At 39.7% G+C, this 19,617-nt stretch overlaps 2 protein-coding genes across 2 annotated transcripts; one reads left to right on the top strand and one right to left on the bottom strand.

Moving 5' to 3' along the window:
- Nucleotides 1–3,111: 3,111 nt before the first annotated feature.
- Nucleotides 3,112–19,057, top strand: LOC100643267 (clotting factor G beta subunit). Its single transcript, XM_048408304.1, has 5 exons — nucleotides 3,112–3,394; nucleotides 8,872–9,055; nucleotides 15,068–15,372; nucleotides 16,573–16,724; nucleotides 17,470–19,057. The coding sequence occupies exons 1-5, from the start codon at nucleotides 3,307–3,309 to the stop codon at nucleotides 17,629–17,631; spliced, it is 891 nt and encodes a 296-aa protein (XP_048264261.1). The 5' UTR covers nucleotides 3,112–3,306; the 3' UTR covers nucleotides 17,632–19,057.
- On the bottom strand, nucleotides 18,092–19,552 carry LOC100643390 (30S ribosomal protein S11). Its single transcript, XM_012318886.3, has 5 exons — nucleotides 19,048–19,552; nucleotides 18,796–18,920; nucleotides 18,619–18,719; nucleotides 18,474–18,539; nucleotides 18,092–18,297 (listed from the first exon to the last, which is right to left on the bottom strand). The coding sequence occupies exons 1-5, from the start codon at nucleotides 19,284–19,286 to the stop codon at nucleotides 18,190–18,192; spliced, it is 639 nt and encodes a 212-aa protein (XP_012174276.1). The 5' UTR covers nucleotides 19,287–19,552; the 3' UTR covers nucleotides 18,092–18,189.
- Between the last annotated feature and the right edge of the window lie 65 nt (nucleotides 19,553–19,617).

The following is a 19,617-nucleotide window of genomic DNA, read 5'->3' as shown; positions in this document are numbered from 1 at the left end:
TAACGCTTGAATCCATCTTCTTCTAAAATCACCTGATAATTCTTTAACGCAAGAAATAAATATATATGTTTCTCGAATCTTGAAAAAATAAAAAAGCTGAGAACAGAACAATTTCTTGTAAGAATTGCAGAAGCCAAAAGAATAAAGAACAACGAAGCTTCGTACATAGATTTCCTTCCTTTCGAGGAGACCATAAATTTTCAAAAACTCCTAGAAAGACACGGTCAGAATCCTGAGATTCGCAAATTCACGATTGCTACAATTTAAAAATCGAATTAGCTTCATCGGTTGATTGATCGACCTATTTCAACCCCTACAGATTCACCGTGGAACCGCTGTTAAAACTGATAAAAAACAATTAGCCCAAGTACTACAGCATTTACATGGAAGCAAGGAGACAAAGATAAACGAAGAAAAATGATTCATAGGACCGCTATGATAGCGGTGTAAACCAGAAGAGACGATAAGTCTCTGGCGAAGAGGAGCGACTCGTTATCAGTTCCGCGTCCGTGGGGAATGGTCGGGTCCGATCTCCGTCGTCTGAAAACGAACTTGACCCGGTTAAAACCAGCTGCAGGAATATTTCGTGATGTACCTGTCGGGCGCAGGTAGAGCTCGAGCGGCTGCTCGCGACGAAGGTGAGGCCCGGCTAAAGTGCCGACGAGTGGGAAGAGGGACGGCGACGTTACGTCGTAGGCGCGACTGAAACACGTTACTTCGCGAGAGACAAAGAGTGGGTCAAGTTCAGAGGAACGTGGATGGAGTAACAGTCGAGTGACTCTCGCTTTCATATTCCCCGTGGCGTACCGGCTGCTGTATGCACGTGTGCATGCGTGACCGCACACGCAGCGGATTTCGCCTGTGTGCTCCGTGGTGAACCGAACCCTGAGAAGTGACTACCGAGCTAACGAAAAAGGGTTGTTCTAGAACAAGGGCTGTTTTAGAAATTTCCCATTTTTTAACTTCCGTGACCAAGATTTTACGATTTTTCCAACTGAGGATGGAAATGTGATGCATTCTTGATGGCTGGAAATATTCAGAATATTTTAAGACAATTATTTAAGGGCGAATAAGTTTGGAGATAAAATTTTCATAATTTCTAGTGGAATTTTAGGCTGGATAGAAAAACGTTAGGAAGTTTTTCAAAAATGTACTAGAGAAATTTGGTAAATTTGGAGAATAAATTAAATGAAAATAAAAACAGACCACCACCATTTTGAAAAATGGAATTACATTCGATAAATTACTTTTCCAATGATTTACGTCGATATTCGTCATAAATCGAAGAAAGATTATCTTCGAACTTCTATCGCGGAGCTTCGTTATACCGAAAAGTTGTAAAATTCGTCTTACTTAATCAGCAAAATTCTCTTAAGGAGTAATCAATTTCGCTGGCGATTGATTAGAACCGATTCGCGAGCGAAAGAAACCTCTTTTACCTCCTTATCTAACAAAAAACTTGCACGAGTCCACGGTCCACAATTTCAACCATTGAAATATTAATCGCCACTAATTACCAAATATATTTGATCAAATTTTCAATCGGGAATCGTTGTGCGATTCGATCGTCCGGAATGGAACGTACGTTATCGTTTGTACAAGCATGACAAGAAATGGGCCAAATTTTGCTTGGATCTAATGACGAGATTGTATCTACTAATGTTGCATCGTTCTACAGCGAAACGCACGCGGTCAACAGCTTCCATGCCCCCGATTATCCTGACCACCTGTCACAGTGATTATTCGTAGGCACATAATCCGATTGTCGTTTGTCGGCGATAACAACGTCGTGGAGAACGTATGCGTGCACGAAATACGATTACCCGCCATGAACAGCTTTAATTTTGATGTGATTACGTGAACGTTAGGACAACTTAATGCTGGTATTATGTTGTTTGAACACGGAGGCTAGAAAATGTTTAACAAGGGCAAATAAATGGCGGAAGGAAAGGGACAAAGGCATTCTTCGTATCTAAATATTCATCTAGTGGTAGAACGGGTAATTAGTTAATTTTATCTAAGAAGAAGCTAAGGTTATGGAAAAGATTGTATTCTGTCATATAACGAGGTCGTGTCGATGTAGTAACAGATCTTAAATAATTAAGATTAGGATCATTTTCGAGAGTAGCGGAAAATTAAAAGAAACGTGGACAAGAGCATTAGTTTGCCGACTTTGTTTCGAATATGAGACTCGTAGATCTTAATATTTCAGACCGATCCTAATCTCGTTTCTTGAGTTTTCAGAGGAGGTATTTTCTACGTAATTACCTATTAAAGCGATGAATTATTTGTGAAATAATTTTATTACAGTATAAAAGTAAATAAACCGCAAATTTATAACATATATATATATATGTAATCCATAACTTGAGTGGTAACGCTCAGGCCATTCATAATCTTTAAAGCCCGTGTTTAAATACAAAGACTTCAAGACGCGTTTCTGTATTTACTTACTACATATTAAAACACATGCCAGTCAAGTGTCATAAACCTTGACTCACAATCGGTATATCACTACCATTTTCCTCTTTTTGTGTCATCCTACGGATCTCGCATACCGTAATAGAAAAATGTACCAAAAATCGCTATGAATTTTACGATCGATTGTACGTTCAATTATACACCTGCAACTTTCATAACTGCAAAAAGCTTTCATTCGTAACAATCAATGAAACATCCTCTACTCATAAATTCATCGTGTCATTCGTTACTTTGCGGCTCAGAGAGCAACACAAATTTCCTATTCCGGGGAAAAAATTCACAAATACGTATACTAAAAATATACAGACGTGTCAACTTTTCCACTCGAAACCATTCTGAAAAATCTATATATATATATATATATATATATATATATATGTATAAATAATAGTGCGCGTGAAAAATATATAGTCCTTGACGGATGATAAAATCGCGGACTCAATGGCATCGTGATCGATACGCATCTGTCCCTTGGCCCTTGACCGACCAGTCGCCGAAAGACACACGTCGCCAGGCGTATTAAGTGTGAAGAAATCACCTTGAAAATCACATCGGGGCCGACTCGGCTTCGTACTCGCATTATCATTGGATTTCCGCCGCGACAATCGTATCGATAGACGGCCACGAGTCTCGGCTGCTCGATGTTCGAGCCTCCGAAAGGCGGGTGACGAGCAAAGGGGTGGTGGAAGGCGAGACAAAGAACGAAACTGAACGACGAGAAAGATGCAATCGTAACGAACCACGTATAAAGAAGCCCCGATACCCGGACACTGCGACACTTTTTCATTGTGCACCGGCAAACGATCACCGAAAATCGCAACAGACATGGTCCCGCGCAACGTTTCCGTCATTTTTTCCTCTCTCGTGTTTCTCGTCGCCGTTGTCCACTGTATCTCCAAGGAATACAATAATTGTGAGTAGTTTATGTTTGTTGCTACCGCGAAACTTTTCTTTTCGAGCAACTACGTTAGGTTTATTTATGGTATAGTTAGGTTGATTCAAACGGAGGTATGTTACGAGGGGGCGAGATTGTTATCAATTTATTAGTTCGAATTTCAATGTTGAAAATTGATATCTCGATCGTGACAACTAATTGGGCGTTAAACGAGTTCTGTTCGTTAATTAACGACTGAATATTCCGATGATATTTGGAAGATATAAATATTGAGCAAAAATATAAAAGTAGGTAAATATAAAAAGTAGTTGGCAAGCTTTCTAAACACGGTATTAAATAAGAAACAGAAGCGAATAGGAAGCAAAAGAAAGCGCTTGTGAATAACGACAGAACGCGGGAAGTTAATAAACCGAATACAACGTCCGCCGTTACTATATCGACTTTTTAAGTATTTGGAAACCACTATTTGAAAACCATTGACCGAGAAACATAGGGACCGTAACCCATAAAAGTAAATACATTTGAAAAAAGAAAAGCACATATGTAAAAGTTCAAATCAGACAAGATAAAGTCCATTTAAATCTGTTTGCTCGATTTCGTGCGCTGTTTACATTTTTATCGGGCATGTTTCACGAGCACCAAATATGCAATACAATATTCGAATCAAGTTCTATGCAAACATGAAACTGCGATTGACTTCATCAAGTTGCACACATCGAAAATAACCGAGGCTCCGAAAATCCGTATCGATCCGAGCGATATTTATTAAACGTAACAATTTTCCGCGACATTAGCCCCCGATCGGTAACCTATGCGTGAACGAAGGGGCAGGGCAGCGTAAATTGCAGTTACACGAAATGACAAGCTTAACATTGGATTTTCAGAGTCATTCATTACCAAATGGATGCAACGATGCACTTGTGCCGTTGCAACCCGGTCACGCGCGAATGCTCCTTAAAACGAATCGAATTCTAATTTAAATCCATTCGTCTTGAAATATCGCCGCCATGGAACTCTTTGAAAGACGGGGATTTCCATAATCTCGGACGTTCATAACCAGAACCGCGCCAACCGTTGAAACACACGCTGTTCCGAATAATTTGAATTCAATCGATAAACTATCCTCTCGGATACACGTGAATTAAAATGACTGTATTTACTTTGTAATTTTCAATACATAACAGCCCAGGAGGAATCTATAATTTTATTTATAATCTGCAATTTCGATAAATTTACGATATTAATATTTCTCGCGATGTTTCGTTATTTTCCATGAAAGATAGCACGAAGAAACGGGCATAGAACGCGGATATTTTGCCTGCTAACGTCGCTTATTCGCGACTTACGTATGCGGAAGGCACGCACACACGGGCTGAATAGAAAAATGGGTGTATAACCCGGTCGAAGGCCGCCTGACTTAGACGGTGTATGACCTCGACCAGTTCGCTAGTTCGACAAATTTTGAACAGGCCAATGTATCCTCAACGATCGTTCGCGAGGTTCTTAACCTGACGAAGGTTGCGCCCGGGGCAACGCCGTTCGAAATTCATTTATTATCACGCGGGCCTACAATTTTCGAATTTCTCGCGACACAGTGGCAACGTCAGGTTTATGCATTCGATGCGTAACATTCGATGTATAGCCAGGGACAAATTAATGGCCCGTACGCACAGAAAGGTAATCACGTTAATGGGCACACGTGTAATTGCCGATAAATTAGAGAAACGAAAATTCATCGATTTTTGATTCGAACAGTGGTATTGTCGGGATGTGATGGCGAATAGCTGGGGGAGGTGAGTAGTATGTCAAGTCGCGCGCGTCATCCTGAAATCTTTCCTGAAATCAATCTCAAACGATCGGATACGGTAATTAGGAGGCGCGTATGATTAATGGCCTTCGTGGCGCCTTGACCGCGAGATATCGAGTTGAAAATTGCTCTCCGATTCGTTGCCAACGTTCGTCATCTTATCACCATGGGGAAACAGATTTCCTTAGTACATACTTTTGCTACGTGAGGCAATGATAGTGAATTTGGGGAGAATTTTTTGGCGAGAAGTTTGGAAATTATTATTTTGATAACGAGTAATAGTATGTATTGAGCTGGTGTCTGTGAGATGTACTTTCTTTGAAGTTTGGATTTGATAGATGAGAGTACGGATCACGTTGAAAAGAGTTTGTAAAGAAGACATAAAAACCTCATTATCGTATACCACGAATAATTAGAATTCGTATGACGTGTTATATGAACTCATATAGGCATTTCATGCATTCCGATCTAATACAAATTGGAGATTAGAAAATGTAATTAAACATTTACTTAAATGTTTAGGTATTTAAATAATAATAAGTGTTTAAAAACATCGTACGATAGCATTTAAACTTACACAGACATAGAAAGAGATTGGTAAAGTATAATCACCTGTGTTCGATTATGAATTTCGATTACGCGTTATAGTATTATTAAGAATAATAGTGCGGAATTCGGTTGCATATCGAAACGCGAATGATCCATTACAAAGTAGAATCGTAGCAACTTTCGCGATTCGAAATTCCGAGGATTCTCTCGATTTGCGGATCGGAAATAATATTAGCGAAATATTTCCATTGCGACTGCGTAAATCATTTTCATAACCGTCCGGTTATAATGTCGACATGTATCGAGTGGCAAGATAAATTAATTATCAAGATAAATTGCCATCGATCTAGACAGCCTCAATTAATCCTTTACATTGCCATATCTCATGCGACTCGACATTCGCGTTTTCTAGATACTATTGAATTTCGTGATCAGCGGAACAACGCGAGCCCAACAGGATCCCATGAAAATTTCGTATAATGCTGATAAAAATATTCCGATCGATTAAAATATCGGTCGTCACGTGACGAGTTCTAATCAGCCTGTTAAACGACGATCTCTTTCATCTTTTTTACACTCCTTTTTTTATGTAGCCAATTTTAACCCGCCCGAGTTCACCATCGTGATACACGTCATTTACGTCACTAGCACGTTTTTCCATATTTATGGGACAAATAAAATACGTTATATGGACAGGACGCGGATAAAGTGGTAAACGGAATAACCATCGAGCGTAGTCTGAAAAAGTACCAAAGAAACATCAAATATATTTTTGAAAGCTATTCTATCCGTTGAATACGTAATAAATAATCGTTAAAACCATAAAATTATTCATTTCGTTTATTTGCTTTAAAATACATTTTCAACGTTAATATATACATATGTATTCGATTTATAGATAATCGTAAGTATACTATATCACGTAGTATTGTTCAAAGTATTACGATATTCTCCTAATCAACCCTATTCGTCGAAACTACAGCGCATTTACTGGAAGAATGGCTGTCAAACTCACTCGAGCCATTCAAAACGCATTGGCAACAATTTAAATCGGCATGAAACCACTTGAAAGGGAAACCGGAAAAAAGAAGCGAATCAAAGCAAACCGAAAGGGTTCCCTTTCTTCCCACGAGCCTCTGCGCCGCGATCCGGGTTTTTCCAGCCGTTAAAATAACCCCATCCGCTGCCACCTGCAGCCGCCAGAATCCACACAAAAGACTCGAGAAAGAATCTCCAACCTGTCCATTCGACCATCGTCGGATAGAAAGGGCAGAAGAGGAAGAGAAAAAAAGAGGCCTAGCCCAAACTGTGAACGAAATCAGCGACAGGGAAGAGGAGGAGGTGGATAAACGAGCCAAAGGGGAAGTCGCCGATGGCGGGGGCGAAGGCATCAGCATATTATCATGACCATGTTCATAGCCTGCTTTTGACATATCTATTACGCGTTTCCGAATAGAGGTGACTTCGAATTCTATGCCTGTTCTCTGCCCACCACCACCCCAACCCACCCCCTCCCTCTGTGCAACCTTCGTTCTCTGTCTTCTTCCCGTAATTCGAGTGACATCGAGGCGAGCAGAGAAGAGAAGAGGCATCGCGAGAGAGGGAGCGGAAGTAGAGAAAGGGGCTGGAAACTGCAGTGTCGAAGGGAGACCCCGAAACCAGAGTGGGTGGGATCGGTGGTGCAGACGTAGAGGTCCAATTAATCAGCCGAGGCGTGAAACGAGAGGGGAAACGCGAAGGGTAGGGAGTGATTCTGGTGGAGGGAGCGGAGGGATGTCGCAGGGATTGCGGTGACAGATCCGCCGTATCTATCCCTATCTGCTCGGGGCATTAAATTCGCGCGATGCCAGTAACGGTGCCGTCAGCGGCTGGTTCCTCTTGAATCGGTTAACATTCCGCTGTACGCGCTGCTTCAGCTTTCAATTAAACGCTTGTACATCACTAGATGGACACGTCTCGTTCGCGGTTTTAACCTGACCCTCCCACCGTCCAAATCCTGTCGGAGGATTTGAAGATGTTGCCCGTTTTATAGATTAGTTTTAGGAGAAAGGAGCGCATAGGTACAGATCGGTAGAGCGTACGAAGATTAAGACCCGGAATTTCTAGCGGAATTTTCGTTTCATGCGTGATTATCCGTTACTGCTATTGCTATCGCTGTCGAAGGAAACTTTGGGTACAAGTCTCAGACCATCCCTTATAGAGACTTTATGATGACAGCTATATCGTATCGCGAGGAGATATTTTCGCACGGTGTTATATATAGAAAGAGGTATTTAAATATTCTCTTCGTGGTACTGCTCATTTGTGTCTTTTTTTAGCTGATAAATTTTCAGGAATATTTCAATAAGTAGAGTCCTGAATTAAGTGGTACAGAACACGTATTAGAAAGATTTAAAATGAACAGAATCAATACATCGTGGATTTTCGTTAAATTCAAAGAAACGAGATTTATAAATTCTCGACTCGCTTAATTGCTGAAATTATTTAGATTCGAATGACCATCCAACGATCCAATTAAACGATTTTTTTTTCTTCCTACATACTATGTAAACGCACGCCATTTTCATAAAAGATGCGACCGAAACAGGATTTGGTTCGGCGTTAATGAACACCTCGCTTACCGGGTGATTATTTTTGATAAAAGTCGAAACGAACTTTCCTGGCGCTCTCGTGTACGAGCACGATTAATGAAAAAACCGGAGAAACCGGGAACTCGGGTTCTTCGATGGTCGCAACTTTTTCAGACCATTTTCCCTTTAATTGTAAATTGTTCTCGTAATTCCACTTAATTGCGACGAAGATGAGGTTTAGACTTTTTAATCCCTTTCTAATTTCGCGAATTATACGCACTCGGACGAAATATAGAAAGATGGAACGATTAAAAAAGGTCTTCATCGCTGAAATAAAAGAATGTCACCTAATGTTCGTCGTGTTCTTGGATTTTGAAATATCAAAGAATAGCTTTTAAATCGTTCATTAACTTTTGACAAAAATTCAAGAAATCAAGACGACTAAATTATTAATCACCATTTCATAGAAAATTTACCGAACTTCCCGTTCCATGTCCTTCTTTTTTCCGTCCGACTGCAGTTGTTTTCTATCGGATGTTAACGAAGCAATACGATGTTTGCAATAACAGTCGCCGATGTCCCTTGCGGTCAAGGAAACATTGCCACACGTACGGCGAGACTCGTTGGAGGACAAAATGCAATTCCTCACGAATTCCCTTGGATGGTGAGCATAAGCAGAAAAGGCGGACACTTTTGCGGCGGTACCATACTTAATTCAAGATTCGTCCTGACTGCAGCCCATTGCCTGTGTTCGTGAGTATACTATGCATCCTCTATTCTACATACGTACACGAGTTTATTAATTAATCGACAATTTAATAAATAATTTAATGGGTTCGATATTTAGTTAATTATTAATTACGAAATTGTGAGGTATTATGCAACAGGGTTTGTATATCACTGTTTCTACCGATTGAAATGTACGACTTAAATACAGATGCACAGCAAATACACGGTGCATTTCATTCCACCGTTTCGCGGTGTTATATTTGTTTTCAAGCAATCACTTATTTATAGATAGATTATCAATAAAACAAGCTTCGTTGTTATGTTCAAATATTATGTCAAGTGTTCTATACATATATCTAATGTTATATGTACCAGTAAATGAAGTTTATTTCGCACTATATAAAATTGACATTTTTAAATTAGAGCGAATGAATATCTTCTACGTAAGAATTAATTTCGTCGAATGATACATCATCGATCGTTCGGAAATTCTGCGTTCGTCGGATTCTTCGAGATTCCTCGATATTATTGTCGGACTGATCTCTTTTTAAATAATACAAATATTAAAACACAGAGAAAGAAAAAGGGACGAAGAATTATCGGGGAAAGATGATTATAGAAATAAAAATTCCATTCCTTTCAAACATCGAATTTTACTTTTAAAAGAACACTGTTACCTAGAAGACTACCCAATATTCAATACCCTGAATATTTTTACAATATGGCTCGATTATTTATAAATTCAAAATAAATCGCTCGGTCCATTCGATTTAGAAACTCGTTTCCCCGACAGTTCGTAAAAAACAACGAAAAAAGGAGTACCTAAATTTCAAAGCATTACAATATCGATCGGCCGGATAGTTTATACCCCCATTCTTTGCAATAATGCCGGTGTACGCGGTGTTCGCGTAATCAATATGCAGGTTGCCATCGAAAATATTCATGGCAGAAAACCGACTGTTTCTTCATGGAAAGCTGCCCATTGTTCCCTGTAATCGAATCTACGAGCACCGCTATAGGGTGCAAGAGAGAATGAGAGAGAGAGAGATCTTATCGCGAAACGATATTCACAGTGGCGCCCGTGTGTGCCAAAATTTTCTACCGTTTTTGATATCGCTACTAAAATGTCAGCGAAACGCAAGCAACCATCTTGTCCAACAAACGTAGCTGTAATTATTCCGATCCGATCTCGACGATTGAATGGTGGTATTCGATAGCCACGCGGTTAAACCTCGTCCGCCGGAAACAGTGTTCATTTTTCAGCATGCAAATGTATCGTTACGAATGCATTCGCCACGAGTATCGTAAAAACGGATATTCTTTAATACATAAATACGATAGAGTGCGATTCGTTCTTCGAATTTGCGGAATAATTAACGAAAGATAACGAGAACCAAGTAGTAATTATTCGCAATTTCAGTAAGAGCAACAGACAATTTTTTAACATAGTCCTTCGTGTTTCGATGTACTCGTACGAAAGCTTACAAGTCTTGGTTCGTACTTTTGATAAGAAATAAATCTCTGCCCTGATAAAGTCACGATAGTGAGCTTTGCGACCTCTAAAAAGCTGTAAGAGACCTAAGAGATCCTTCTTGATCAGTCGAAAACGTTTTTTCTGAGAACATAAAAACGCACGTGCGACTTGAAACAAGTGCGTCGAAACACAAGGAACTATGTTAAAAAATTATGTTATCGCAAGGCGTCTGTTTTTATCAAGATAAAATTCTATAGCTTCATTTTGGATAATTTTTCATTCATCCTCGAAAGAAGATTGGCAACGACGAATAATCGGATTTGGAGCAATTGGAAAATGATTATAGAGGAAAATGTGGATGACAGAAAATCGTCTCGTTTGTATCTTTTTTGTGAATAACGAATCGTATAAGCGAGAAATATCACTATATTTGCAGGCGCAAAACTAAAGAGAAATTGGAGGAAACTATCACTTGAAAGTTCGACCCAAGTGGTCCAATTTTTTAAGAACGAAGTTGCCTCAAAAAAGCGCCGCAAGTTATTGCGTCATAATCCACTTAATCCATCCGTGCAATCTATGCAAATCTGTGCCAGATTTAAAAACCTAGAAATCCGCGTGTTGCGCGCGGCGGCGATTACGCTCTGTAGTTTGCAAAAATCATCACGCTCGGCGAAAGGATAAAAAGTTTAATGCGCGCCTCTCTAGAAATTACGTAACGTGTCAGGAAAAAAGAAAACAAAAAGAGGGGTATAAAAGGGAAGAAAAGAGGAAAGGGAATACTACGAAATTCCAACGTCGCGCTACACCTATTTTTATCATGTCACTTTCCCGCGAAACATTCTTTCGGAGAAAAAAGATTACAAACGTTCGGAATCATCGTAACATAAAACGGATAAGATCGGATGAATTAAAGATAAATCGGGGTCGAATACGAAGGGAAATTTTCACCCAATTGCGTATCGTAGTAACGATTTAGTAATTAGCAACACTTGCTACTTTTATGACTATAAATCTAAATAACGTACTTTACTCTTCGCTAGAAATACTATTACATACATTTTCTATTTAAATATCATTGATTGGACTAACGTCGAAAGTCTCTCCATCAGTTTAATAGAATCTTCCGAGTCTGCCTTGTACTTTAAATAGCGAACAGTCCGAGAATAAAGAATTTGTTAATAATATAGATAACTTTATAATGAAAATGGATCTCGTGAAGAGTAAGCAGATATCCGGATACTTTCAAACCGCAATGTACATTCGTACGCGCATATAGATACGTATAGGAGAATAATGCCTACGTGGTGAAATATCGAGGACCGTTAACAGGACAAACGTGTTTCTCTGACTTGCTGTCTGGCTTTGTGATTATCGAATGGCCGGATAAACGGCCAATCACTTCGTTAAAATTATATAAAACGACGGGACCGTGTGTCGTTTGCCGGTGTCCCGTCGTTCCCTGCGGTCGTATATGCGCGCGGGACACGATATCGATGTTAATTGGAGCGACGATTACATTTTAAATGAAACCTCGAGCGTATTTTTCCGGCGAACGAGCGAGTCGAATGGAAACGCAAAGAGCGTTGTGTCAAGTTAAAAACTGCTGTGCCGCTATTTACTCGCGTAAACACTGTCGCCAAATAGAGTCAAGAGGCGGCCTTTTATTAAATGCCAGAGTGAAAAACGTTTCTGTCCTGGCCGGAGATGTGTGTTTGTGTGGATACGCGAATCAATCCTTCAACGGTTGCATAACACGACGTTGCTATCGTTTATACGAACGATTAACGGGGCGCGTTTAAGGGAAAATAATAACGTTACGAAGAATCGTTTCGATGGTGTACACTTATACGATTCAATAGAATTCTTGTCGAACGATTAACAGACTGATCGGCCAAACGAGATTATTTAAACGATCGATCGAATCGCTCGCGTTGTTAACAACGACCTTTTCCCCATATTCGCGGAATTGTCTGCGATTAATTATGCAATAGGTTATCGATGATACACCGCTCTTCGTTTGATCGGCACGTAGAATATATTTTGGTCTACATTTCGCGAATTATCGTTTTCGCCGAAAATACGTATTATATCGCGACAAGAATTTATCATAGAATTTGAAATACCAGCCGGTAAAATACAAAGAATAGAAATATAGCGACTATACGCGTAGATTGTAAATGTCGATATCGATTCGATAGGATTTTAAGAATCGATGTTTAAAGCACGGTATTATATGTTAAAATGAAAAGAAAAAAGGGTCGCAAAAAGGGGCAGAATGTGTCAGTGGTTCAATTTAAAAGTAATTTCCACGCTTCTCATTTAAAGGGAATCGCACACGAAGCATCGTAATAGGATCCTGGAAACTCTTCCAATCACTGGCTAAAATCGAGAGAGGATTTCGAAAATATTCGTAATTCTTTTTTCTCGCGGATACAGCGCGGAGATTTATGTGGAACAGTGTCCATGCAGGTGTAATTAAACGTCGAGACAGTGGTGTTGCGCGATGAAACGTGTAGGCGTTCTCTATCTTTGTCTTCGTCGACTATATAACAGAAACAGAACGATACAGAGAGACACGGAGAAACAGATAGAGAGAGAGAGAGAGAGAGAGAGAGAGGGAGGGAGGGAGGGAGGGAGGGAAATGGAAAGAGAGAAGAGAGAGAGAGAGAGAGAGGAGATGACGGAGGAAGGGGTTGAAACTGGACAGGGTGGCCATAGAGAGAATCCAACGGAGCTTCGGCGTTGTAAACCATGATTGCGTGTAGATTACAGACCACTCGGTAATTGCTAGCGGCCATGCAAAACGCATGACAAAATGTTACCAGCTAGCGCGAGATCGTGAAAATATATCCGACTCCGACCATTGTCCGCGTTTTCTTTATCGTTCACGGAAACGGCCGAAATAAATTTCGTTAATGCGGTTCTACGCGTGAAAGAGAATTATTTGTTAAGTTATCGCGAGAGGGGGAAAAGCAAGAAATGGGAAAAAATGGTCACAGACAGACCGAAGAATTTCAGATACGTAACGATACAAAGATCCGTTCGTCGTTATTATTCATCGGAACATCGTGTAATAATATTTCGACGATGCTTCGAGCAAAACTGTAAAAAAGAGAATAAATAACAAGTTGTGCATTATCGACTAAATCGATACGAAGAGAAACAAAGTTCACCGCGAAATACTCGGCAACCGTCCTCCTCGCGCACACCAGTTTACAAGCGAATTAACGGTACGATTAATGGCCGAGTTGCCAGTTAAAAAGGCCACTCCCCTTAACCGGTGGCGCGATTCAGCGTTTAGCCAGCGGTGCATTTTAATTGGAAGGGGTGCGATGATAAGGGCAGGGAGTAACTACGATGATGCATCCGTGCTAAATCGTATAATCCACAACGGGTGCCGGAACAATGGGACCGCCTCGACGAAGATGGAAGGGTCCATTAAAACAGAGGGTTGTCTTTGTAAAAAGAGACGAACCTTGAAACTTGGGAAACGACTCGAATGTGATTGCGCCATCCGCGAGTCGGTGGAATCAAGGCAACGAAGAAACTGGGACGAGACATCTTCTCGTGCTCTCTCGTTTGTAGCAGAGGGCGGCACGAAAACTGTTATAATTTCATTAATTATTCGGAAGCCGCGTTGACCAATTAATTAAGCGAAACCGCTACATTTGGAGGCCGTTCGAATACCAATATCGAAGCGTTGCTACAGCGAGGAGCGAAACTTTCGGTTAAATAATCGCGAGCAAAGGCCACGAAGGAGTTGTTCCGTTACTTTAGAAACATCGAGGGGAATGAAAGAAATAGAAGAAACGTTAGTGGAAAAGAACGTAAAACGAAGAATATAGAATGCTGCCTTTATTTCGCACATTTATACCTCCTGGTTTCTCGTGCACTTAACTTTCACGATGATTACTTGCCGGCATCGTTACTGGACTTTGACTCCTTGCGGTGCGGAAACGGGCAGAATACCCAGCTATTTGTCCTACTTGGCCTACATGTATCCGTAATGCGTGTAAAGTGGAAGTTATAACTCGTCGTTTTTCAAACAGACGTTCTTTGGAAGCTTTAAAGCGTAAGGATTTAGAGGATGCGAGTTTAAGGAAGTAGCGCGTAACGTGTACGTTTTGGGATAGGATATGGGACAAAATAGAGAATGTGCTTCCTTGGAACGCTTCGGAGTTATCATCGCGTTAAAGAGATTAAATAATTTACCAAGTATCGCGAGTATTTCGAGTAATTTAAATAATTATCGTATCGATCCTTCTTCGTCATTACCACACTGCCAACGTTCGTATTTTTGTGGATAGAATGAAGGAAATGGAACCGAGGCAAAGATTTATTTCACCTACTTGTTTCTCCGTTAAGAAATATCGTAACAAGTACCAGGCATACTTCGGTATTCCGTGCCGTTGCGTCTGCAATTTTCCATAGAAGCATCATTTTCTCAGACCTTCGTGAAATTTCCCTTCTTCCTAAATAAAATATACTATATAAATATTACACTCAAGGCAGTCTGTATCGACGATTTAACGAACGATAAATATCCTTCGCTTTTGATTCAGAGGGAGTTCTATAATCCCCACCGGTCAATTACGGATCAGCCTCGGCGAGTACAATCTGAAGGGGCCGGAAGTGCCAGCGTCGAAGGAAGAGAGAGTGACGAACGTTATCCTGCACTCTGGCCACAAGTGCGGAAAATACGTGGACGATATTGCCCTTCTGGAACTTGCAAGGCCAATCGCTTGGTCGGAGAGCGTGAAACCCGCCTGTTTACCTGTGGCCACAGGGAAACCAGGGTATAGCGCCTTCGGCGGGGAACTCGCCAAGGCTGCTGGATGGGGTTGGTTCGGCGAAGACAGGTCCAAATGTAAGTAAATAATTCCACTTCATCCCCTCTTCCTTGCCTCTTCCTTTTGCCCGGTAATTCGCTCGAGAACTGAGAGTCGTTGACGTTAATTACTTGGCGTTTCATCGGATTAATGGGATATAAAATCGACTGTAACTTGGCGAGAAAATCGCTGCTTCTGCTACCAGGCTGTTACAAAGTGGATTTTCCAGCGAACCAATGATTTTATCGGCGCATTAAATACGAACAAAGGGAGCAAAAATTTGTTACGTTGCCATAGTCTATTTGTTTTCGATAATGATATTGTAAGGGGCACGGAAGTAGAACAGGTGTGCCACCGAAGTTTTCCACGAACGACTAAGTAAGCGAATTCTACCTTGGTCGAAATCGCGTTTCACCAAAGTTCCTGCTCGCTGCCCGAAATTAATGGCGCTAAGAGATCGAGTCGAACTTTCACCTAAAAGCGCCCTCGGTAAAATTTGCTCGATTCGAACGCGTTCCACGATACGCGTTCCAGAGCAATGGAAATTTTCTAAAGGGAATGCAGAAAAATATACCGATGGTTTGCTTGGTATTTTTATTGATATTGAAACTTGCTACGTTAAAACTTTGAGAATGAACAAAATTAATTTCGATCCCTTGCCTCGTAATATATGATTACGGTCGTGACGTAGATTACGCTTAATTTAGTTTCTTAATTTTAGTTTTAATTTATCCAATATTACCAAGAACCATCGACTACCCTTTAAGTGTGAAAATGTTACGTAGCTTTAATCGTTCTACGTACTTTTTGTTACTTTTATTATTTCTGAAATATCTATCGATATTACCACACCTCGTTTATAGAAAACTTCCTACGCTGATTACGCGTCATTTCAGTAAACTAAGATTTTTAAATAGGCGATATTTTTCAACCTCTGATACCGATCTCGTGTCACTGAGAGTTTTCCTATCTTTCGATCTTCAAATATTGCTTTGCAATATTAGATATACGATCGATATGATACGTATGGCGACCAATGTAGCTTCTGCCAAGCAATAAATTTCCAATGATTAAAGCAATAAATAGTAAACTATGTCATATACATATAGTCGAAAGACAAAAGAGCCAACCGAAAGCAAAGAGATAAACGTAGATTTCAAGCACTCGACAATCGTGTCCGATTAAAACCGATTCCACGTAGCCGCTTTATCAAAAGCTCGTTCTATTTTGTCTTGCAGATAAACGAGCGGACGTGTTGCAGAAAGTGGAGGTTCGCGTGATCGAGAACAACGTATGTCGCGAATGGTACGCGAGTCAGGGAAAGTCGACCCGCGTCGAGTCGAAGCAAATGTGCGCCGGCCACGAAGAAGGTGGCCGCGACTCTTGCTGGGTAAGTGAAATCGTCTCGTATTTATCCCTAGTTTATACGTAGAAAACTAGCTGCGTGTATCGATTTTTCTGCCATTCACGTGCAACTAGTTAAACGGAGGGTCGCGTGTCACTCGTTCGTATACGAAATTCACGTCCTGGCCAACAACCACGACACGAATTTCGATAAATATCCGGCTGCTCGCATAGATGCGTACGCAGGTTGAATTAACAGGCAGGGATTGGGCCGAGTCTCCGCCACCGGACTGAATCGTTCGACCACAAAACAGCCAGAGGGACAGCGAAAAGGGGGGAGCGAGAGGGATTGAAAACGGTCAAAAAATATGTTGACAAAATATTGCGGTCTGGTATGACGTAATTATCAGAACGGGTAACTGCGGGAAAAGTGGTACGCGCCGCTATTTCCAACTCGATACGTTTCATCGCGGATTTACGATTCTGTTCGCGGGTCATTTGACGGCCGCCTTCTACTTCGTTGAACAGGACCCTGTTATCGCGCCGCTTTACGTTTGGTCGGCCGTGTTTATGCAATGGATGATTATCGTATGCTAAGACGACGCATTAAAATTACTCGTGCGATACGTAATTGCTAAACATAACGATTAAAAGATTTTCTGTATCGGAGACACTGTGTCTATATCGAGGACACAGATAAATGTTATCCTGACTTCATAGAATAAAATTGGAAGGAGAGAAATTTTGTATTTCCTGTAGACATATGTAAATATAATTGTATTTTCTCGTAGGCTGATAGTGGTGGACCTTTGATGATCGGAAGTCAAGCCGATGGTAACATAATGGTGGTGGGGGTGGTCTCATCAGGAGTGGGTTGCGCTCGACCACGACTTCCAGGTGTATACACTAGAGTCTCGGAATACATACCCTGGATCACGCAACACGTACGATGAAACGAAACTCGAAGCTTTCCATTCGCTTCACTTTCCGCGCAATGGTCTGTATAGACTTCGAAACGCATTTTCTCTTCGTGTATTTAAAGAGAAAGATCGAAGTAGCATAAGAAGATCGATCTTGTCAAATATGTAACGTATTCTTTTCGTTGAAGAAATTTCGAAGCTAGAAACCGATGCTTGAATTAGTCTTAATGGAGATTCTTAAATTATTAAAAACTTACTTTAAAAGATAGATGTAGAAAACTAATATAAAGTATAAGACGTGATTTGTAATACAAATTTCGTTGATCGCAACAAGACTATATAGATTTATAGAATAAAGTTATTAATTAAATTTAGCGAAGCCATTGTTGTAAGCATAAATAATTTATGAAATTCGTCTCTTTATCTAGTCAATACTTGTATTGCAATTATATCAGATAAGATATTATATATTATAATCAAACTGCCACGAAAGTATTGTAATTTAATAATATAATTAACACGTAATTATATACAAAATTTACATTTTAATACGAATTGATCCATCGAATACATCATAATACATATCACAAATTATATTCTTCTTTGTTTCCTTGGTCTTTGAGGGTTCCACGATACTCTAGTGTCGTCTGTGATAGAAACAACTTGTAGGTTTGATAGCTGAAGACCTTTTATAGCACCCTGAATGGATGTAAAAATAGTCATTGAAAGAATATACACGCAAAATGTTCAAAAAATTTGAGATAGGCCATTTTACTTTTTTTGAAGGATACTATACGTTGTTAAAGGTTGACCCTACCTTTTTAAAATATTTTGTATATTTTGACAAAAAGATTTAACTTATGCATTTCACCTACCATTCTGCCGGGTCCAATTCCCTGTACTCTCAATCTGACTATCTTGATACCACTTTTAAGAATACGCTATGAAAATATACAGCACGTTAAAAGAACATAAAAAGTTACGAAAATTTGAGTAAACATATCAAGAAATTTTTCTTACTGTTCCAAATGTAATTGCAGCTTGTTGCGCTGCAATGTTAGTACCCTTCTTTGTATTTTTAAAACCTTCTATTCCAGCCGAATGTAACATCTTTCCCATTCCTATAAAAATATCACTGATTACGATAGAATTATACAAATGATATCAATGAAACAATATTTCTATAATAAAACTTTCCTTTATGATCAGTAAGTGACATTATTGTGTTGTTAGGAGTTGACTTAACATTAATAATATGTAAGTGATCGTATTTTATACCATCAAAGAGCTCATACGGCGTAGAAGCATTAGGAAATAATTTCCTGAAATAGACATTTTGTAAACATTATATTAGACTAATATGCGTAGCTATCTACAAGAAGATACAACATATTACACAAAGCTATGATGTAAATGTGATGCTCGTGCAGTATGAAATTAAATATTTACGATTCATTTATACTAGCTATATCAGTTGTTGTTTCTCCTTCCATAATTACACGTTTCCCTGATCCACTAGCTCTTACTTTTTGATTTCCAATTCGAAATTCCCTCATAGTATTTGAGGTTATGTGAAAATCTCGAACATTAGTGAATTTCAAATACGGTAATACCATAAATTTCCCATTAGACAATATCGTACTTCTTGTTAAGGATCCTACTGCAAATTGCAAAGTGGACAGAATCATTTTTGTTTATGTATATACTCGCAATCCGAAACAAAATCAAACAATTGACAAACTCTCCCTATCAGAGTAGTACATGCTATGCTACTCCTCGCACTCTGTAGCTCGTTTCAACAAGTTTAAAACCGAAATTATTTTAGAAAAACATTTATTCATATTTAGACACTAATTGAATATTTAACAAGAACAATTAATTCAACTGAATTTAATTGTTTTCAACGTTATCGAGTCGTAAGAATTGATAAGCTCTTCAAAATTACCAATAGAGCAATGAGATAAACAGGTTCATTTCCTCTGACAGAGATGGCGCTTACATTAGGTTCGATGTATTTTA

This window comes from Bombus terrestris, chromosome 1, assembly GCF_910591885.1.
Source record: "Bombus terrestris chromosome 1, iyBomTerr1.2, whole genome shotgun sequence".
In the NCBI taxonomy this organism is placed as follows: domain Eukaryota; kingdom Metazoa; phylum Arthropoda; class Insecta; order Hymenoptera; family Apidae; genus Bombus; species Bombus terrestris.
Note: the sequence above shows the minus strand (reverse complement) of the source record. Positions and strands in the feature narration are given on the sequence as shown.